The 23,168-nt window shown below is 45.5% G+C and overlaps 1 protein-coding gene across 8 annotated transcripts in view; it reads right to left on the minus strand.

Annotated features, from left to right (window-relative positions):
* Window positions 1-23,168, minus strand: part of PRICKLE1 (prickle planar cell polarity protein 1) — a 65,326-nt gene that overhangs the window by 3,513 nt on the left and 38,645 nt on the right. For 6 of the 8 annotated variants that reach the window (XM_040551377.1, XM_040551368.1, XM_040551362.1 and 3 more), the window contains 6 exons: window positions 6,119-6,298; window positions 3,779-3,892; window positions 2,828-2,965; window positions 2,129-2,332; window positions 1,390-1,576; window positions 384-1,247 (listed from right to left, as the gene is read on the minus strand). In XM_040551377.1, the coding sequence (XP_040407311.1) occupies window positions 384-1,247; window positions 1,390-1,576; window positions 2,129-2,332; window positions 2,828-2,965; window positions 3,779-3,892; window positions 6,119-6,250 (1,639 nt within the window). In that variant the 5' untranslated portion in view covers window positions 6,251-6,298. Of the gene's footprint in view, window positions 1-383; window positions 1,248-1,389; window positions 1,577-2,128; window positions 2,333-2,827; window positions 2,966-3,778; window positions 3,893-6,118; window positions 6,299-9,567; window positions 9,589-11,093; window positions 11,206-23,168 lie in introns of those variants that run through there. The other 2 variants (XM_040551387.1, XM_040551396.1) reach the window with 2 other exon arrangements.

A 23,168-nucleotide genomic window follows, 5' to 3' on the forward strand; every position in this document is an offset into this window, starting at 1 on the left:
TTAATATGATCCTAGTGTAGAATGCAACTTCTTGTACTTAAGGTACAGAATTTGCTTGAAGTTGTAGTTTGTATGTAACAAATGCACAGTTCAAGATTGTTCTGTTTAACATTATGTTTTGTTGTGCTTTTTTTTTTGTTGTGTTTTTTTTGTTGTTGTTGTTACAAGCAAAGAATTCAAAAGGAATGGAAAATTTAAATAGCATACGTTTATCTCATGGAAGAATTATGTGCTTGATAAAAGTACATCAAGCATATCATGCACCTCCTGCTGTGAAAGCTTTTTAAAAGAATCACAAATATGACCAGTCTTAGTTCGAAGTACTACAGCATCCATGCTTTGGTTGACCTCTCCATCAAAGCCATGCAATTTCCCCTCGTTACCTGTTATGTTGGACAAAGCCAAAGAATCCATCGAGTCTCGAACGCTTTGTTCTTGCTGTTTCAGATCAGACAAACATTCCAGCGAACCTCCGTACCACGGTGTTTGGTCGTGTTTGTATCCCGACGCCCCATGCTCCATGTCTAGCTCCTGGATCTTCCTGCTGCTGGCAGGGCCCGGATGGCTGCCATACGCGGAGTCACCCAGGCCGTCCTGGGACTGGGCCCAGTACATGTCTGATTGATACTTCTTACTTGCTAGGCTTGGGTTATTTTTTTTCAAGTCCAACTTGCTCTTGACAATGCTGTCAGAAATCCAGTGTTCGCTTGATCTAATGTCTACCTCAGCAGGTTGCTGGAAGAGGCTTTTATCACCAAACTTCAGAAGCAGCTGAGTCATGTAGTCTTCGTGTTCAGCCCATTCTTCAGGGTCCTCAGGCATTTCTTGCTCTACTCTTCCTTTCCAGAAGTCTTCGTTAACAAAGCCTGCCTCTTCCCTTGAAAGGCTTAAGTCATCCAGCTTGCGGGAAAGAGTATCATCGGCGTTGCCTGACAGACCAGGAAACTTGTAATTGAGGGCTGGCGACAGGAGGAGAGACTGGCGGCACTGATCAGCTGAGCGGCTGCTCTTGCCCATGCGAATGCTCCTCCTGGAGTCTCTTGATCGAGCAGACTGAAACGCGGAATCCGAAGAGTCGGAGGCGTGAACGTCCTCACCCAAGCTGCAGGTTTTTGAGCAGTAGATCTGCCCTTGCTTCGGAAGGAAAGGGCAGCCAAGCAAAGAGGTCTTGCACTGAGCACAAGAAAAGCAAGTCTCCGTAGCATGCCAGTGCTGTCCATCGTAGGTCATCTGGGCATGGTCAACACCTGGAAAGGGAGAAAAAGCAATGCTTTGGGTTCTCTCAAAAACTACTGGCAGAATCCACACTTCTGGAGTGTGATTTTTTTTTCCCCATAATTTGTCTTTCCCTTAATATGTAAGTTTAATACTGAAGAAGGACACACTTACCAATGTGCTCCCCGCAGGTCTCACAGTATTCCGCGTAAAGAGATTCAAAACAGTTACAGCAGAACGGTCGCCCGTCCTTCATGATGTACCTCTGGCCTCCCAGGATCGTCTCGCACTCGAGGCAGCAGAAGTGTTTCATGTGCCAGTGGCGACCCTCAGCTTCTGTGCACTCATCAGCAAAAATGATCTTTTCAGAGAGAAAAGTGAACTCTTAGTTAAGTGGACAAAACCTCTCCTTGGGACTAAGAACAAACAAAATATCCTATTTGTGCAGTTAACACATTAATTTTTTGTTTAGCTGGCTTTTAAGTACAAAGATAAAACAACAATTGCCTAAAACAACTGTGGCATTCTGATCTTTTCTTAAACAGCAAAGAAAGAAGAAAAAATTACTTCTTAAAGAAAAAAAAAAACAAAAAAAGAATGTAAGAACTTAACAAAGCTGCTGCTGTTATGATGATACTTTGGAATATTTGTACAGATTCTTGTTCTAATTCAATCTACAAGTTTCAATTCTAAATACAAACAGGTACATGTTTTCTAAATTCGATCACATTGCTTGTCGTATTGCCGCTCTGACAAGAAATGGAACACCCCTCAGCTTTCAAACACATCTATGCACCACAGTCCTTACTGCTTGCAGGAACGCATCTGCCTTCAGTAATTGCCCAAGCAAGCGATGCAGTTTGTTAGCTGAACAATGACGGGTGGTGGTTTGACTGTAAAATGCAAATTTTACCTCATCACAGGCTGAACATCGAGGCTTAAGAAGTTCAGCGTGGTGTCTGCCGCAGTGAATTTTTCCATCTTGGTAGAAGTAGATAAGGTCAACGAGAAGCTCATTACACGTGAAGCATACAAAACATGATGGATGCCAGCACACACCGGGGCCAGCTCTCGAGGCAAAAACTGCAACTTCACCGCCATTTACTTTTGTACCACACTAGGAACAAAAACAGAAAGCAGACGTACTTCGTATCACAGACAACTAGCTTCTGGCATTTAAACTAAATTAAAACACCAAACCCAACATGAAGGCTTCATTCCAAAATTTTGACATGAAGGGAAAAATATATATTTTCAATCTTGGACTAGACAATTCTGTGCATCAACAAAACTTTTGTGAATACAAGTTCATAATTAATAATGTTTTGAAACATATGCCTGTTTTTCATTTGTCTTTATTTTAGTATGAGTCAACAACAGTAGCAAATATGTCAAAGATTCAGCTCATTGCTAGTATTAAAGGTTGTTTTGCTTAAACAAGCACTACCTTCTTTCTATTCATATGCAGTTTCACAAATATCCTATTTATATATATTTATATCTTATTTATTTATATATGTATGTTCAGGCATAGGCAGAAATAAGCCTACATTTAATATTGAGATAGATATTAGTGAGACCGCTGCTTGGCTTGCGGCACCAGTAGCGTTACCTGTTCACAAACTGCATGCATCACTGCTCTCGAGAGGAGTTTAATAGTGCCTCGGCCGAGCGCCTCCTTTTTGCGCTGAGAACTGAACATCTGCAGCTCCTTCTTTTCTTCTTCGCTTAAAGACTGGCAGTATCTCACCTTCCAGTGAAAACACAGAAGAACTTTCTTTAGATACCGGGCTTTTAAAATAACATCGCAATGAGCAAGCACATAATATGCAAGAATTTTTTCAGGCATGCTGGCAATCATCGTTGAACTTCTCTAGCTAGTCTTCTCTACAACCTTAATATTTAGTTAATATGGCACAATACAAGCCTAGTATAGAGAGAGATTTTGCAAACTAAAACGTTGTCCAGACAAGGAATAACATTTTAAAAAGCCAAACCAAAACCTGCTGCTGTCTTAAAATAATGGAAGGAGCCTAACTGAGGTTCGTCCATAACACTGTCCTTTAGATTTATGGTAAAGTGCCTGCAACTAAATATTGCAGTACGCAAGATCTTAAGCATTGACATCCCCGCCCCCTTTTCTTACAAAGAGTTTGTTATTTCCACTTCTACTCCAAATTACACTGCGTATCTGAGATGCAAACCTTTTACTATCACAAAGCATCCTTTTTGTGTGCTACAATGAAATCCCAGGAATTTGTAGGTGCCTGGTAATTGCTGGGTGGCTGCAAACACTATAAAACCAACTTGTGTTAAGTTTATTGCAGTGACACCAACCTTCCTGACAAGAAAAGGCAGTGTCCTTCCAGACAGCTCTTATCTGCACAGCAGCAAAATGAAGAGCTAGACAATGGGTTCAGTGTATGCGCCGGGCTGGCGCACAGGTAAGATGCCAGCACAAGCCACGTTTTAGGCTTGTAATAAACATGCAGGTAGGTAATTCACACAGAGGAGGTGAGAGAGACCTAAACCCTGACCGTGCACCCCCAGGCTCCCCAGTTACCTCGTTATCGTGGGGTGGCAGCTGATAGAGGAGCTGTTTAATTCTGTGCTTCTCTCCAGGGCTGTTCACGTAAGGGACCTTTTCCTCCGGCAAGCAGGCAAAATACAGCTGTACCTGCACGGGAGCAATGTGAAGTCAGACCAGGAGACACACATCACCTGAGCACCGCACACGACCTTCGGCTACTGTTTTATCTCAAGTCCCATTTACGAAGGAAGGAGGCTATGCTACATTAGACCTGTGACAGGATTTGTGCTGAAAATACGAGGCCCAGATGAACCAACTCAGCAAACCTGGCTCGTCTCTGATAAAACTAGCACCAAGCTGCTGAATTGCTTTTCTGGAATGCAATTTGCAGTGACAATTAGGGGGTATCGTAAATTATGCACATTTAATGTTCTCATTATTCCCACCCCCTTCAGGGCTGGTCAACAACCCAGCTGAAATTCCAAGTTTCCCTCTACAATTTACCACACAAGGCACGAAGCTTTCCAGAAAACAGTCGCTGTGTAAACAAATTTAATTTGCTCTGTGCATTTTACACATTGTTGAGACAAAAGCTGTTTTGTAGCCCCCCGCTGATCAGGTTCACCCAAAGCATCAGCTTTCATTGCTTCCATGTGGCCTTTGGTAAGAAGGTGGAAACATCCTTCCCGTGGGAGAAGGCTGGATCCAGGCACATTTCAGTCGGATGCAAATGAACTATGAAATTTTCATGGGCTGCGTGTTTTTGATAAAGAAATCAATATTGGGTGTACACACCTATCAATCTTCACTCCTCTTTTTCTTTCCCCCCCCCCCAGAAGAAAATTATGACAGGAAAACTGTAATGAACGCTATGACAAAGCCCGGTGGCAAAAAATATTTTTGTGGAACAGCTACAGATTTATTGTTTTTCCTATGCAGTTTCCAGCTTGTCACGAGGCCTGGGGCTGTAAATAAGAGCCGGCTATTGGCAAAAAATATTACTTGCCATCCATATTTAAATAATGCTTAGGTCAACAGCTTATTACTGTGCGAGACAGATGAAAAAGAGGCAGCAATCAGTCAGGAAGCAATCAAAATTATATGGGAAAGGTTGTATGAAACATTATTTGGCTTTCATTTAACCAAAATTTAAACATCAGAAGTCCTCTTAGTACTGATTGCGTTTCAAGGAGCTGCAGGAAAAGATAACGACACGCAGTACAAAGTTAAGCCTGAAAGACACTTTATGCCCTTCTCTCAGTTTATTGCCCTGTTCTCAAATTCAGTCATTCTTCTTCGAAAAAAAGAAATCTTTAATGAGTTTGAGCTAGCTTGATTATGGGGATATTTTATGGAATTTACTTAATTGTTCTGACAGAACATTAGCTTGCTGGTTGCCTTAAGGTCTGATTCATCGGGATTCATATATATGCTTAAGCAAGCAATAAAAAGAATTTCCCTAAAATTAGCCCGTTATTTGCCATTCCTGCTGACACGACTTTATTCGCAGCTACGGAAAATCTCTGCACAGCAGAAAGGATGCATCTTTTGCACCTCCATAACTACGGACTGCAGTAACTTGCCAGCTGGCCAGGAGCAGCTCTGCCTCCTCCAGCAAGCGCTAGGAAGTCTCTCTGCCCCTTCGACAGGGACACCCGAGTTCTGGGTGATGGTGAATGCACAGCTTCAGTACAGTTACAATAACATCAGGTAAACGAATACGTCTGGAGGTTTGATTTGATCTCCTATAGCAGCTCTCTCATCAGCAATTTCACTTAGTTCCCCTGCATTGTGATGTAGTGGATAAAGAAGAAAAGGCAGAGGGGGAGGAACAGCCCAACCAGCCCACAAGCGTTGGCTGCAGGGAAGGCACAGGAGAGATGCTGGCATGAACAAATGGCAGGCACACTGCCACTTAAACAAGCGTTAAACACATTAGTAATTGTCACAGTGACAGAATACCTTCATTCTGTATGCTGCAGCAGCGTTCCCGTTCTAGATGTCCAATGCCCAATTATTTAAAGAGATGGTCACCGCTTAACTGTGCCTGTACAAATCGCACCGTGCCACGAGCTTCAATTAAACCTAACAGCTTGCTTCAGAGAGAAAGCGAATTTCTCTGCTACTTTTAGACTCAACAGTACATACCTCTGTGGCACATATTTATTGAAAAATCTTGAGGAATATAAACTTCTCGATGCTGAGGATATTAAGTTCCCTTGAGGCAGCCTCATTGGAATGGGAAACAAAACGAGGTGGAGGGTTCTAGGTGAATTTGAGTTTTAAATTATAAGGATTCAATAAGGCTTGCTATCACTCCCTTAGACAGTCTATATGGGGCTTATTTTAATAATGCAGAACCACAACCAGTACCTGCTCTGGTCTAAGGCCTGGGGGGACCCAGGCATATTCTTCCAAGGCACAGCCAGAGTCGTCATCAGATGTTGAGCTTCGCTGACACCCAAAAACGAGGTTGTTAGCTTTGGGCTCCATCTCCAAGGGCATAAGTGTGAAGTGTTAAATATTTCAGCTGCAGCTCATCAAGCAATTGATCTGGAAGAAGAGATTAACAGAGCTTTAATAAACTTTAACAGGCAACAACTAATTATCAGCGTAAATGATCTTACAACAGTTTAGTATTCCTTGTGCTGGCCAGAACACAAATTATCGGAGCATCATTACAACTTGCTACAAGCGATTCAGAAGTATTCCAATGAGTTCTCAAAAACACGCAGAAAAACCACCGCACACCTACCCAAGAAAAAGCAAACTAGACACACATCACCACACCTGGCAGCCGATACCTGTTTCAGTATTAACGCTCGCCTTTTTACATTTCTGCTCGTCTGACATTACAGATCATACGTATACATAAATAGGAAAGACTTATGGGGTAAACGCTCATAAAATGCATGAGATGAGCCTTATCTGAAGACACTAATAATCTAGTAACACGGAAGACACGAAAACTGCTTGTCAAAAACTAAAGAAATCCGTGGGGAAAGACAGCTGTGCAAGTAGCATCCTGTTTTTAACAAGGTAGGCATAAAGCAATGAATGTCTGCTAGATTCCTCTGAGATCCTCGTTTTAGCTGTATCAGAGCGGAAGGGTGTTGGTCCAGTTAAATATCTGAAATCCAATTATGCCAGATTAGGCTCTGTAAAATGCATCGCGATTGTTCTGTTAATTTAAAACCCTACAGGGAGATGCTTCTGTTGATTCATGAAGCCTACAAAGCTTAATATCAGTGGGATCATTTTGAGTCACAACTGGCAAAGAAGGCTCTCACCTACATCCGCAGCTTTCTGCAGTAAAACGCTTATTAAGATAAATATCTTACATTAATTCAAACAAGAGTTCTTAGGAAATTCGGATCAGGAGTTTCAGTGAAATATAGACTGCCAAAACCAGAGAGGATGTGCTCTGCCGGGACAGACAGCCTGAACACCTGAGCTTGGAAGCAAGCTTGGCTTCATGCTATGCTACGCGTGCGCTGCACCTTCCCCCTTTCAGGCAGTTTTCTCCATCTGTCCACCTAAATTCAGATGCAACACAAGATCCAAGCTGCCGGGCAGCTGCAGAAAACCCTCATCCCCTCCACATATAACCTTGCTGTTGGGTCTAAAGGGGAGAGCAACCTAAAAGCTCCAGGCGGGTCCCATGTCATCTCCGCCGTATCAGAGGGAACAAGCTGCTGCTGGACCGCGGGGGGAAGGAAAACGCCAGACCAGGTACCCAGGCATCCTGCTCCCTGCACACCGGGCGCTTCCCCTCCTTCACACGAGGCCCCTGAGAGCGCCACGCTGGGTATTCGGTGCATCACGCAGACCCAAACCTGCTCAGTAGAAAGTGGCCACGTGCACGTGAAGTTACAAGCTCGGAGAAATGACGATGTTCGGTATTAAGCGTTCTATCTGCCCCTGCTTTCGGTATGTCTGTACGTTCCCACACCCAATAAAATGAGGTGGGATTACTTAACTGCTCCACTGGGCCAGCGCTCAAAAAAATTAACTTGCTAACTTCGCTCCAAAACTTTTGGTTTGAAGATGTATGCGCTATTTTTGGTGTGCTGCTGGGATGCCAACACGCTACGATTACGCTGCGTAGCTGTACTGTAACACAACATTTACTTGGTATTTTATGGGGCAAGCAGACCCGCCCTTTAGGAACAGGCTACTTCTTACAGAGCTTGTCAGATGTCAGGCAAGTTTCTGAAATCTTAGTCTAGGTGAACAACTGAAGATTCACAAAACAACTTTTTAAACTTAGCATCACCACACGTTACAATCCCTGCCAAGGACGGCGAGCAAAACCAAACCCCTACACTTGTTATTTTGCATATTAACAGCACCAGAGACAGGTAGATCGCGCTCCCACTGACACCTTCGACTTTACCCTAGGAGACCTTTCCCTCATTTTGCTCTTCTACTGCTCAGAAGCTGACCTTTCAATGCAATCGTTTCAAAGAGGTGCCAATCACTCGTGGCTGGTTAGTGAGTTGAAGCCAAAGCCCTGGGTACGAACATCCATTGTCAGTGACGGGACAGTATTAGTGGATCAGTCACATTAAAGGATTTGCGTTGCCTTACTCATTATTACAAAAGTGACAGGAAGTCCTGGATCGTCTACTGAAAAAGCAACGTATGAGTTGAATCACAAAACAAACCTCTAAAAGCTCAATCCTGTATATTTAAAATACAGGCAGACATCCTGCTGCATGCTAGACCCCCTTCCTTCACAAACAAATAATAGGGCAGTCAGTGATGCACAACTGCTTCCCCAGCCCACATCCCGGTGGGAATGAAGTCCGCCATCAGGATGCTCGTTTTCACTCTTTGTATAAAACTGGGGTGCGGAGGGACAGGGCAATACGGCGATACAGCTAAGAAATCCCTGCTAGCCAAAAAAGAGACAGTGCTGACTGTTGCAGAAGGACGGCGATGCCAGGGTCAGCATCAGTGTCCCACAATGTCTATACCCAAGTAGTTCTGAAGAATAAAATCCACCCATCATCACGATGGGCATGGCTGAGATGATCCTAGCAGCAGATGCACTGCCTCGCAATTTCCCTGCTGAGGTGCTTAGATGGCCAGTGTACGATCACGTGCCACTAACAAGTCTGAGCTGATGCTCCCAATTCCTACGGCTTTGTGTCATGGGAACCTTGCTGATCAAGCAGCCACTTTTGAAGCACCAACTCCTGCACGAAAACCCACGAATGAAAGGAGTCACCAGACGAAACATCTCTGTCAACGTTTTAGTAGGCAAGGTGACCTCAGCCATGCTGTGGGGAGCAAACCCGAAATTAAATTCCACCAGAGAGAGACACTGAGCCTTGCCAGCCCTCGGGCGTACCCCAGCCTGTTCGCACCACAGCGAACGCTCACCATCGCGTCCATAACGAGGTTCGAGAGCCTCTCTCTGTGGGATCGAAGATCAACTCCGCTGGCTTAATTTCTCCAGCTGACAAGGAAAAACAAAATTCAAAATAAAATCTGAATGGATGTAGACCCATTAACTTTCCTGAGGATTTCTGAACACGAAGGCTATGTGCTAGTTCTATATGGCAAGAAGCAGTGCTGGGTGCTGTTCGGATTGCAGGCATACCAAAGGTACGTAAAGGCAGGACAGCTGCCTAATTCCAAAAGTAGATAAGAGAGAGACAGTGCAGCTTTTCCATGAAGATTGATCTGCCTGGGTCACCTTTTACCCGTTCATTTTGGGCAGTACGAGAAGAGAACCACAGACCCATAGGCTCATTTTCCCTGCAACACAGGGCAGGTTGACAGTACGGCTGGTAGAGAATAAAGGAAAAAGATACCTGAGCTCAAACTGTGAGATGCAACTTTGCCATGGGGGTGCTCCTCCCCACACAAGGTGACAGGAAGCGTTTAAAGCAAGGTCCATAAATCCCAGCGAGCCGAGGTAACCCAAAGGCCAGCATTCACTTTGAGAGAAAAACGCCACCATAGCGCTAACACCAAGCCATAAACTGCCCGACACGACACCATAAACCAACACGGCCGCGCTGCAAATATTGTGGCGTTGCTGAGAGCGAGGTTTCTAAAAACGGCATGGCTTAACAGCAAGCTATTTGCCCAACTATTTTAGCAATTACTCCTCTGGAAGTCCTCCTTCCTCTCCTGCTTGAGTGCAATTTGGTTTTGCGTTTCCAGCCTACAGGGTTCTTCCTCCCTGCCCCCCAACTGCACTCCTTCTTCAAAGCGAGGCCGTTTAAAATGATTACATCCTAAGGAGGATTCAGATGAACATAAACAACAGCTGAAAAAATAAATGCTTTCTAAGGGAAGGGTAGAGAGGTGGTCTTTCTACTCGTGCCATGACATCTACATAACACGGCCAGTTTTGTTTTGCTTTTGTAGTTTGCAGAACATCTCGGGGCCTCAGTTCTGCTCAAATACTACCTCCCAAAAAGCTGCATGGAGATACCTCAGATACCAGGGGACCCATCTCTTGCCGGGACAAGGCTGTCCTTGCCCAGGGGTCTCCATCTCGCTGTTACTCTCCACCACGACCCCACACCGGACAGAAGGGGTCCGGCTGTGCCAGCCGGGGAGGGGTGGGCCGCAGCTCCTTGCCCACCCCCTGCCGACTCACTGCGTCCTGCGGGGCAAATTGGTTAACGACTTTTTTTTGTTAGAAAGCTTGTTACCGGGGCCGGAGGGGATGGGAGATGCGAGATGCATATCGCACATATCACACGGCCCCATCCGCGGCAAGGCTCGGCGGGTGACAGCCACCTGCTTATTTTGGGGCCCCCCCCTCCCCGTGCAACGCCCCCCGACGGCAGGGGGGGGACACACAGGGAATCCCCCCCTTCTCCCTAAAACGTCCTGCACGGCCCCAGCGAGACAGAATCCCAGCCTTTTACAGCCCCCCATTGATTTTTTTATTTTTTTTTATAATTCTATTTTAAACAGCAGCCAGACTTCCACAGGCGCTCAGGTTTCACCCCGTCACCTGTTGGCTCCCGAACAACACCCGCCTTTGTTAGGGCTCACAGCCCTCCTTTGAGCCGGGGGCTTCCAGCGAAAACACTTCAAGAAAAAGTGTTCGCGAAGCCACGGGGCCGGGGCTGTAACACCCAAATTCCGCGCATAGCCCTGTCACGCCCTCGCCCCTCAGCCCAGGCGCTCCCCTCCGGCCAGGACGGGGGGGGGGGGGGGGGGGGCAGGCGGCGGAGCCCCCCGGAGGAGGACTGCCTCCCCCCTCAGCGGGTCCCCAGCCCCGAGCAGCGTCGGGGGGACCCGGGGGCGAAACCCGCAGCGCCCCCGGCCCCCGCCCCCCCAGCACAGCCCCCCACTCCAGAGCATCCCCGCTCCTCACCTCGGGCTGCAGCGGGGCTCCCCGGGCGGCTCGGAGGAGCGGCCAGGCACAAGCTCGCTGAGGAGAGGAGGGGTGGGGTGGCGGGGGGGGCTCCTCCTTCCCCTCCTCAGCCCGCCCGCCGGCAGATACCTGTGCCGCCGCCCCGCTGCCCCCTCCCCCGGGGCTGCGGGCCGGGCACGGAGCGGCTCCTCCTCCCCAAAACACCCCCCCCCCCCGAGCCCCTCACCCTACTCCGGCCCCTGGCCCCCCGCGGGGCATCCCCCAGCCCCGGCTGCTGCGGGAGGAGGGGACACCCCTGCCCCCGGTGCCGGGCAGAGCTAGGTTTCTGCGGCGGGGAGGCGACGAACATGTGTTTTTTAACGAGCCCGCTTTTGTCCGTGCTTCTGCTGGAAATAGATTTCCCACCCCGCCCTGCATTGTGTGCCCCGGGGGCTGCCCCTGCCCCGCCGCCCCCCCGCCCCGGGACCGCCGTGAGGCGCCCGGGGGAGCTGGGGGCTGATAAGAACGGGAAAAAACGATTGTTCTGCGACGTTGTGTACTTAAAAAAAAAAAAAAAAAAAAAGGCAATCTATCACTGCCTTTGCTATCACTGCTTTTTCTATCACCGCCTTTTTAGGGCATCCCAAGTGAGAAAGAGGCATCCCAGCCCTTGTCCCGGGGCAGTGACACCCAAGCTGTTCAGGCTCTGGCGACATTTTCTGACTGCTGGGGGCTGGGGTCTCCACGTGTGCTTCTGAGAAGCAGGCTCCACACTAAGCCATGATGAGAGCCCCACGAACCCCTTCCCCTTCCCCACTGCTCTTTGTTTCCCTTGGGAAGTCATTAGCAAAGGTCGTTTATTAGCGAGGTGTCCCTGGCCCAAAGCAGCCCCCTGCCATGCCCTGCAGCTGGAGACGTGTGGCCATGGCCTGGTCATCAGGCCCTGAGCTGTGGTGGGACGGAGCAGAATTAATGTCGTCAAAAGCCCACCGGCTACAGCCGATCCCTGTCACCGATCCCAGCCTAATAAGCCACCAGGCCTTCAAACGCCACGTGTAGCCAAAGAGGGCTCCTCGGTGCTGAAACGGCGGCAAGACAAGGCCCCAAGCAGCAGCCCTGCTCCTGGTGCACCCACGAGGGACGCGGGGCTGAGCACGCAGGTTGTGGCTGCCAGAGCCCCGCCACCCCGGCCCATGTCCCTACGGAGGGGACACCACCCACCATCCCTGTCACCACCACTGCCACTGCCACAGCCAGAGGCCTGGGGTGGCTTCCAAAATCTTTGTGGCAGACTTCACCAGCCCCAGCACTGGGCAAATGCTCTTCGCTGCCCTCGACGTCTTCCTAATGTTACTTCCTCCTCAGGGCTGACAAGCGAACAGGTGAATGAGGTCCCACACAGGTCCAACCCCACCAAATCAAAGACACAGGCTGTGGCTCCTGCAGTGGCAAAAGCTGCTGAAACTCTACCAAACAAACCACCTACAGCCCCTCCACACCCCATTTCCCTGCCATAAGCAGTCTCACTGGTTGTACCACCTCGATTCTTAAACGGCTAAGTTGTTTTAAGGTCAAAGTTGGCACATTGCTTGGATGAACTAGAGATTTTGTCAGAGCTGTTGTCAGTGCTGGCTTTACAAAACCCAGACTGTCTCTACTCTGTTTGTTGGACTGAACAGCCCCCATCTGGTGGCCAGCTGAACATCTGCCAATTCCATTCATCATTAATCAAAAATGGAAGTGTCAGGAATAATGTTTACTCTTCCCTGCTAGACGACTGAATTAACCAACAACAATTTGCATATATTGTCTTCTCCTTTTTCAGGGGTGCCTGACCTTTGCTCAGTAGTCCTCCTTAGAGCAAGGACTCACCCTGGCTGCACAGCACGCTGCGAGAAGGAGAATCTCATCTGGGATTTGTGCAGCTCAGTGGCTACAGAAAAGTTTGCAGAGTTTCCTAAACCTAAAGCCTACTGAAGCCACTTTCTGGGCAACCAGACTGTCCCCAGTCTTGCTGACACACTGAGACCAAAGAGCTTGAGGGCATGCACAGCAGCCTGCGCTGCTCTTTTTCCCAGGTTTTTCTGGCTCGAGCACAGAAACTACTAAATTGTTCTGGGCGATGCATTTAAAGATTATCAGGCCAAAACCAACTATTGTGATCTTCTAGTCTGAAATCATGTACAATGTGGTCATGAGATTTTCCTAAAATTACTGTCTGCATGAATGAAACATTTGATTTTGATTTAAAAGTACCAGTAAAGAAAAACCCAGTACAACTCCTGTTAAATCCACCGCAGCCCTTTGCTAAATTGTTTCAAGTAGTCAATCACTTTCAACTTGGTTTGGGGCGGTTTTGTTCTGTTTTGTTTTTTTCTAATCCCACATTGCTGCATTTCAGTGCTCAAGCACTGGATCGTAATTGTACCCTTGAATGTTAGGCTAAAGAATCAACTATCGTAACTCCCCCTGGGCATTTGCAAATTGTGCAAGTCATTTCTTGGCTATCTCTTTTGATTCAGGCTCTTTCCACAGAACAAATGCGTTGCTATGACTTTTTACTTTTACACAACAAATACAGCAGCATACATACTTTTCATCCCAAGCATAAACTATGCTACAGAAGTTACCTAAAAAAATAAAAGAAGAAAAAAGAAAAAAAAAAAAAAGAGATGATCACAAACCTCCCTGCCCTTTAAGGCACGTTCCACATTCCTGGATCCGTCTGGGTAGAGCTAATTCTTCAAACAACCGGATGGTTGAGGGGATCTGTAATGGATATGGAACCTTTTGCCCCACGGTCTTAGCACAAATTTAGTCTGGGTAACAACTTTCTTTTACTACTGACCAGGCCATGCGTGTTCTCTGGCCTGTATGAAATTTGCTCAGAGTATCAGTGGGGTTTCACAGTTCGCAATTATCCACATCACAGAACATCCCTTGAGATAACACCAGTAATTGCTACCTTTGTTGGCAGTCACAGAAGAGAGACCAAGGAGCAGGGAATGAATTAACCTCTTGTGCTTTAGAGGCAGTTTCTCCGGGTAGGACGGTGGCATTAACACCCATCGCTCAAACCTGATTACTTCTATGGATAAACAGAGGAGTTCACCCACTACATCATCACCCTTTAATGATCACCACCTTCACTCCAAGACTTCTAATTAAGCATCACCTCATCTGTCCATTAAAAAAAAAAAAAAGTGAGTCAGCTATGAAAGGTGAAAGTATGCAGTAAGGTGAATGGAAGCTAGAACAAAAAAAAAAAAAAAAAGAAATCTGTCAGTAATAATTATTTCAGAGAACTCAATGAGAAAACTATTCAAAATAAACCAGGTTTCATGTTTTGAAACAAAACAAGCCAAGAAGGATTTTGCATATTTCTGACAGCATGGGAAGAGTCCACAGAACAGGAATTACGACTACTCTCCAAAGGTTTGTTCACAAATCAAAGCCCAGGCCTGGTGTGCTCCAGTACATATGTACCCTCAAGGACTTTTAGGAAAGATGCCCAGAGCATGTATGACCCTGACTTCAGGCTGTAGCACTGGGAGCTCTATGGGCACTCAGATGCTCTGCACCTTCGGTGGCCCCAGGTCTATACCCTGAGGGAGCAAAGAGGTCAGGGTGAGGGATGCAGTCCCGTGGAAGTCTAAGCTGCCCTAGGCAAAACCCCTGCCCAGTGAAAAAATGATGGTTTGTTTCCGTTCTGCAGCCAATGCTAGCACAAGGAAAACATAGGTCCAACCCCTTAAAGACCACTCTACGTGTCAAAAACACAAACGAAATTTAACTATGTTCACCTTGATGTGTTCTGAAAGCCCCATAGACATCCATCAGCAGCTCCAGACACTTAAGCACCTTGTCAAACCTGGCCTTAGGCCTCCTCCAGGTTAAGAGCGCGGAGGTACACCTTCATATGTAGGAACAGTTTGCACAATTTTACCGCTATATATAGTCACCTGATGCACGGGACGCCTTTAAAGCAAAGCCGGAGCTTTGAAGGACCGTAATAGGCTTACAGAGCACGTTCACACCTCTTTGTGCCACTCTTCGCCTACAGCCACAGGTGCAACCTCCATGTGCTCTCCACGTCCAGCCCTGCTTCCTTCTGCCTGCCTCACGTGCCCTCCACAGTGGATCCAGTGTGGGCTTGGGGATGTCCACCACATCAGGACTGGGAGGGGGCTGAGGAACCACAGGGAGGAGGGGGAGAGGGAGCAGCATGAGCTGCTCCTCACCACCCACTTCTCAGGAGACGACTTACAAATGGCAGACCAGCACACTTACTGCTATGCTGAGGCCCCCCTCTTCCTTTCGTCCCATGTTTTTCTTTCTGATGCCACAAAGAAAGGGCATGGAGGTGGCACCACATGAGTTCTGATGTCTCTAGGATCTGAGTCCTTGCTAATTTTTAAGTGAAATTAAAAAACACAGAGAAAACCAGCTCTGTAAAAGACAGGTAGACAAGTGATGATGTGCAACAGAGAGGAGGAGGGATGGGGATTTAAATGAAGCTCGCATGTGAAATGCAACAAGTGGAAAAATGAGGAAAAGGTGATTTTTGCCCCACATAGGTTTGTGGCTGAGTTGCGGTGCTCACTTTCCACTCTTTGCTGCCCTCACTGTGATCTTAGCAGCCTGTCCCCTGCCTGCCTTGTCATTGACAACACAGGGACAAAGCCCAGCACAACTCCAGAAAGTGAAAATACCTGATGGAAATATTAGCATCACACAACAAATCATGAGCCAAACAAGTTGTGCTCATCAAACCAGGCAGAAAGCCCAGCACACTCATGCGCATCTCCACCTGCTGAGCCTGGTGGGGACCAGCAGCCAGCTGATGTTGGCCTATGGGCTGTGGGAGCGTGCCTCTTGGCTTATTTCCCTTCTTATTTCTCCTAGAGTTGGGGACCAGAATACATTTTAAAGCCCCGATTCCACCTTGCTTCAGCAGCAAAGAATTACAAGGTTCATTAAGATGCCCTTCCTTGTTGGATCGGGCTAGGACTTGCTCCTGAACCAACAAACAGGTCTGTTGCGGTCCCTGGAAACTCTTAACCCCACAGGCTCCTCCGAAGACAGTAATCTGACCCGATCCTCATTGACTCTGCACAGCTCGCAGTCGCACGCGGTGTGTGCAAGCGCCCGGCCCGGTGGCTCTCCAGGCCTGGCCCACAGCAGTGCCGCAGCCGCAGGCTGATGGGGCCTAGAGGTGCCACCCTCCTGCGGTACCAACCGGGCTATCTCGGCCGCATCAACGCCCTCGGTTAATCACTGCCCGCTTCCCAGGCTGCGCAAGGCACGACGGAGAGAGTTGCAACAACTTGTGCCTGCGACGCTTTGCCTGTAGCGGAGCTGACGCAGGGTGGAAGGGTTGCCTGGCTTTTTAATAACACACCAGCACAAACACCATTATGCAACGTGGAAGGCGTTGCGTAGCCAGTGTTAATGCGCTGTTTGCTTATTGAGGTATTTTTAAGCCACCTATTATGCCAAAGCCTATGTGGTTGTTGAATGATGTCACTCTTATCTGTGTCAGGTTCTGTTCTCAGGCCTTGCCGCCAAAGAACCCATCACGATTCACCTAAATTGGTTTGGGAATTTATTTAAATTTAAAAAGGAAATGGTGGAAACTCTGCACGGCTCTTCTACTCAAGGGCAACTCACCCCAGGAGCAGGGCATCCATGTAAAGAAACAAACCAGTATTTAAAAAAGAACTTTGGACCCTCATCGAGCAGTTTTGTGGATGAGCAGGTGCTCCAGCTGCACATGGCCTACCCCATCGCTGGCTGTGCTTTTCAGCAGCCTGCCTCAAAGCCAGACTTACTCTCAATCACCTGGTTTTTTCCTAAGTGAAGGCAAAATTTGACATGGAAGTTGACTACCACTTCTGCAGCACTATATCCAGGGAAAACAAAACCCAATTTAAAGGCGAAGGTGAGGTTTGCAAAGATTTGTGCTAATCTTCAGTTGCTTAAAACTGGGGAGGGAGGGAAATCTAGCAGTCACTGAGACAGGCAGCCAGCAGAGTGCTATGCTGCCGTTTTCTGAAACCCATACAAAGCACAGTGCACCATAAACACACGGGACAGAACAATGATTGATTAACTATTAGTTTATTTTATTGAATGAACCTCACAGGCTGACCTCAAGGCACAGTGATGTAAGGAGAACATAAAATATGTCTGATGGATAAGGAGATGCGTGACACCTTTATTCGCTTTCGGCATAGCAGTTGCAAGAGAGAAAAAGAGACTGCCAGAGATATGGGCTGTCAAGACCGAAGGCCACTCAAGTCTACTAAAAGGCATCACCAAAGGAAGATAAGTGTTTCAGTTATTTTTTGCACAGAAAGATCAACTGGTAAACAATTATTACAGGGTAAGGCTGGGAACAATCCTCTCACTTCTTGCTCAGCAAACAGAGTTCAGTCTCAAAGCTGGGCAGGCTTCTGCCCCAGCAAAGGTTCATTGATCTTCTGCCCAGCCAGTTCATGCTCTATGCCACTTCTGTTAATGTAGCTTTCTTGATTTTTGTAAGATTTCTTTTTCTTCGTGCGTAAGAAGGCTTGATGGCCATGAAGGCTTTCCTCCTTACTCCCATGTCTTTCTTGAATGTGTTACAAATCTCCATAAGCTGGCACCTTCCTAAAAAAAAATAAAAATCCCCATGTCTTTTTTCCCAGTGGAACTACTGGAACGTAACCCATTGCCCTAAGATGGGCACCAAAGCAGCCCCGGTTTACAGGCCTGGCCAGGTAAAATCAACATTAAAGGGGCTTTCCCCTTAGTACAAACTTCATCTAACTAACATTAATCTAACTTTGCACGGCCAAGTAAGATATAGGGTAAGCATGCAGGGTTTATGCTCGCTTTCTCTTTTCCTAGGAGGATTATGATTCAGCCTGTTTTCTGGGAAACTCAAATGAGCTTTCCACTTAACAGAATGAGGAATGATGATTTGGGAGGTTACATCCTTTCTTTTTTTTTTTTTTTTCCTTTCCCTAAGTACGATTAGTTTTTCTTTGCTGGTCTACCTCCCAGAACTGGTTTATTGTAGGAGGAGTTGTGTGCAATTGTCAGCACAAGGGAGGGGATGGGAGGTAAGCACAGAGGGATGGTCCCACTCCTGGGCAGTAGCTATCTATTATAACTACACTGATACATCAAACCCACATCAAAGAGCAGCCAGGGAAGATAGCTTCACCAGCATTTCTCTCGGTTGCCTGCCAAGTGCCGTTGGGATTATGGACACAAAGGTATGAACCGAGGAGGAAGATTAGCCAAGAAGTACTAGATCAGTTAAAACAAACAAACACACAAAAACCACGAAACAAAAAACTAAACCCAACAGACCTAGCAGAGACACAGTTGAAAGACATTAGAAAGAGACGAGTTTGTATTCCCAAGTATCCCCTTAACCACATAGCTAGATCAGGTGGTAGAGACATAAAAGTACTCCTTTCCTTCTCTTTATGTTGACTGTGCTTGAAGTTCAAGGCCAAGCTGGACAGGCAACATCTGTTCAAGATGCGAGTTACACCTGGTTTTCAGTAGGATAACAATGAGGATCTCAGCTAAACCAATACTCAAATAAAACTTAATTATGTTTTTTTTGGCTAGCAGTCATTAGACTTTCTACACAAACTGAAAGGTATTTAATCATAACTACGACAGGGAAAATTATCTTAAGTCCCCTAAATATCAAGCTTCACCTCATCACCAACACAACATTAATATAGACAAGTCTGGAGCCTCCAATATATATTTCCTTAACCGTATTCATTGAAATGTACAGAATCTTAAGACTACATAAAGCATATTTTTCAGAATCAAAGTTTTTAGATTATTCACAGTAATGAAAATCCTTATGTAGGAGGTATACAGTACAAGTGAAGATTGTTTTAGGAACACTTAACTGGAGCTCTTGATGCAAGTGACCTTTGTACAAGCACCCATTTATTCTTAAGTCCTTACGGTACTGTCAGCTGCTGAAACAGCAACTGTTTGACATTACCTGACACCTCATAGTTTGCTGGCAGCCACCTAGCTTTAAGCTACACCCACCTGGACTTGCCAATATGTCCCAGCTTTTCTTTCTTATCAGCTTACTTAGGAAGGTGGATTCCTTTGGACACGCAGCCATGAAGTAGTAATGCCCAGCTATAAAAGAGTACCAGAAGTGAACAAGTGTCACTCAATCACTATGAACTGAAGCATTTCACCGCTGCTGTGAGTTCCAACATCAGAGGTGCTCAAGTGTCAAGACATTTCCTCAAAGATAGTTCAAGATTAATTTCTCCAATTCAGCAGCTTATAAGGAAAAAGTTCAACCATTTTCTGGATCAGACAGCAGAAAATATGCAACCTTTCCACTACATAATGCTTCGGTATCTTTTAAACAGGCTTTGAAAGCAAGCATTTGAGATAGCAATATAAATTAATGGCAAAAGACTATGTTGTGGCAAACAAGGTTTTATTAAGTAAAACCTCTGAATGTCATAGCTGCTTTGTATGGTTTCAGATACATCTGACAGGTGATTTGTCAAGACATAATGTTTTTACAGGTCTAAGCAATAGCAACCGTCACATACCAAGGCTATAAAATTCTTGAGCATATGTCAGTATGGTTAACATTAGTTTTAGTTTTAGACGATTTAGTAGCTTTAAACCTGCCCATTCTCCTGACTTGCTTTGTTGTCTACAACAATTATTGCTGAGACAAGTTTAACTCCCAGACAATTAGTAAGCAGAGGAATGATGAGAATAAATGTTTCACAACAACCACATACACAGCTCTCCAACTTGATGTAATCTTTGGATTTTTGTGTTACACTCACATATATCCCTCCCTCCTCAGTCATCATCTACTTTCTCTTCAGTGGTACTCCTTCATAATTCTCTTTCCCTGATATGCAAAAGTAATGAGTCAGTGATAATTATATTGTTTTTGTAAATGCAATCTATTGACAGCCATCCTGGACTTTTCTTCCAACATCATAACAAGAGCTCTAGTCTTCTGAAGGTATTCTGAAATTCACACCAGGTAAGTTTTAAAGCAAGAAACACTTTTTTCCAACAAAGAGCAGGGGTGGAGATTTGGGCAAGAATTACTTGGAAGGTTTGGACAAGTGGCAGCTATCACATATGCACCAGCATTGACATCAGCAGATATCCCATACATACTTCCAGAATGGGAGAAGCTCCATTCCTGGAAATATGACCTTAAAGGAATTTGTTAAACAGAATGGGGAAATTAAGAGGAAAAAAAAAAGAAAAAAAAAAGAAAAAGAAAACGATCATGGCTTTTAAAAATACAATCTAGTTAAACTAGCTACAATTCCGTTAACAAGAATTCAGTTACTGAAAGAAGAATCTTGACCTTGTTGAAATCTTGATCTTGAAAGCACTACAACTGCTTTCTAAACAAACTTGGTGCCATTATACAGTCAGATCAGAACGTCCTTCCTCAAATAATTCTTAGCATGCTGATCAGATAACCTCTAAAATTTGCCATGACTTACCATGCAAAGGTCCAGAGAGATGCATGCTCAGTGGGAGTGAAAAAAACTCTCATAGAATTTTATGTATTATAGCTCGCACCACATTAAACCACGGAAAATACCAAGAGCCTATGCCAAGACCACAGAGCCTCAAGTGCTACTCAGCTTCCTCTTCTAAATGAGATCTACTAAGGCCGGATTTACTTCATTACACATCACTGTGTAGAGAACACCTGCATAGTCAAAACTAGCTTGTAGTGTAGGTTCAGAAGTGTGTACTTGGCATTGTCTGAAGCACCCAAATAGATGATGACTTGTTAAAAGTGCAGCTAGATCCAAATCTTGCTTGATACCATTAGACTACGCCACCATAGCTGACTGATTCCTCAAGGCATGAAAGATCAAGTGGCACCAGCGGTGCCACTGGGACAGCACACACACAAGTGGAACAACAGATTTCATTAACAAGGAAGAGGAAGAAGCCTGGGAGAAACGGAAGATGGTGGCTAGTACTCTACTGTTTAGCTACTAAAATAAGACCTTTGTACCTAATTACAATCTTGTTACTCAGCTGCCACAACTACAATGGACAGATTGCCTCCTCTTGACTTCTCTTTGATCTTCAGAAGACAGCAGAGCTAACACAAAAAGGTCAAGGATCTGAATCAATATGCTGATCCTCCCCAGCAGTGGATTTCAATAGAGATCTGTTACCACACAGCGAAAACGACTGAGGCAAGTTCAGGGGATGCAATTATCTGTAGCTTTTCCCCATTAAGCCTTGTAACTCTCTCAATGAGAACTTAAGAACATACATGCTTCAACTTCTGTGTGAAGTTAATAACTTCACAAGAGACAAACGGTGCAATGAGCCATTCACATTTTGTACTGTCAACAAATGGAGAGTGAGCTTTTGGATCCAGTTATGGCATATAATTATACCTATCTCCATGAATAAACGAAAACTAGTTTGCATTTTTTCCCTGATCATTAGCCTCATTTACATAAGTGTTATGAGGCCAGTTCTTCATCCATTAGCGTGAATTAAGTGATACCCTGCTGGGTGCAGGACTGTTCAGACATGCTGACTGCAGAGCAGCTGCTCTCCTCTTCTGGTATTGAATGTTGATTAGCATCATAGCACATGACACTCTGCAGGGCATATCGTGTGTTACACTACGGCATACAATATTTAATGAGAATCCAAAGCGAATCCCATCATTTAGAAAGCCAATCTCTGCTCCGAACAGCAGGGCAATAATTAAGCACATGGTCCATCTCATCAAGGACTGAACCGCTTGAACAGTGGGCATTATTTCTGGGGGACAACGCTGACTACCTGAAGCAGAGCTGTATAGTAGCATGTGTACCCACTATCAAATAATCAAATCAATTCACATTTTTTCCAGCAAGACACTTGCACATTGTCTTTTCAGTTCTGATCTAAGAGACAGAATGAAGCTTCTGCATTATTAGATCTATAAAGAAGATTTAATAAAGGATGCAGCAGCTATGAAAATGGAATGAACAATTCAAATTTAAACCCTAGAATATGGTATGGATCAAGGTTTAGTATCGCTTTTCTGTGACTCCTAACAAATCTCCAGCAGAACCATTAAGTTCTTTGTCAGCTTTCCTCATCTGAAAGATGGGTTGACACTACCCTGTCTTGCAAAGATTGATTACTTATTTGAAGACTACTTTGACAACTCTGTAAAGCAGCATGTCATGGTATTACAAACAACATTTCACTACTTTGACACTATTAAATGGAGGCAAGGAAAAGCTTTCCATGACAACAGTGGAGACATTAATATTACAGTGTTCAAATGTATGGGGAAATTCTGGATGTTTTGCAAGAAAGCATATTTCAGGATAAGGGACAACAATGCAAGAATGCCGAAAGCACTGCTGCCTCCACTCACCCATAAATCAGCATCCACCAAACACGAATAGAGAGTAGCTGATTTTGTTTTGAGTGACTGGAACTTGGTCACTGAAGATTTCACGGTCTACATCTCTTGCCCAGAAGACACATCCACTTTTCTACCTAAATACCATGTTTTCCTCTGCCTAGTTTTCACTTGCTCCAATGTAAGCAAAACATCAGAATCTCTCTGGGGAGAGCGGGCCAAGTTTGGTCACTGGAATTGATCTAATTACAGTCATAGTTGTACAGCTGTTTCAAAGTACACGGCTATAATCCCTACATGAGGGGCGTTAGAAGAAATTAGAGTGACATCGTTAATCAGAAGAACAATGACAAAGCATAAAACAGCCCACTTCTTTTTCTGTGCTGGTCAAAATACAGTCACCTTGTCGGAGAACGTCGTAGCGTAATAACAAGGGGCCAAGGATTTTACAGCTACAGCTCTCTCCGTGGAAATAGCTAAGAAGCAACATACACAGAATACATCACCTGTCTATTGTAATAGATAAAGGAGAAAAAAAACACACAAAAGGTTCCCAAATTGCATGTTCTCTTATTTTTGTTCTCCCATGATCCTAGGTTACAAAGACATCTCTGCTAAAACACGACTGGCAAAGAGTTTGAGATAACCTTGCCTCCACAACAGTATCATAAGACAGT

Source organism: Cygnus olor, chromosome 1 (genome assembly GCF_009769625.2).
Source record: "Cygnus olor isolate bCygOlo1 chromosome 1, bCygOlo1.pri.v2, whole genome shotgun sequence".
Lineage (NCBI taxonomy): Eukaryota > Metazoa > Chordata > Aves > Anseriformes > Anatidae > Cygnus > Cygnus olor.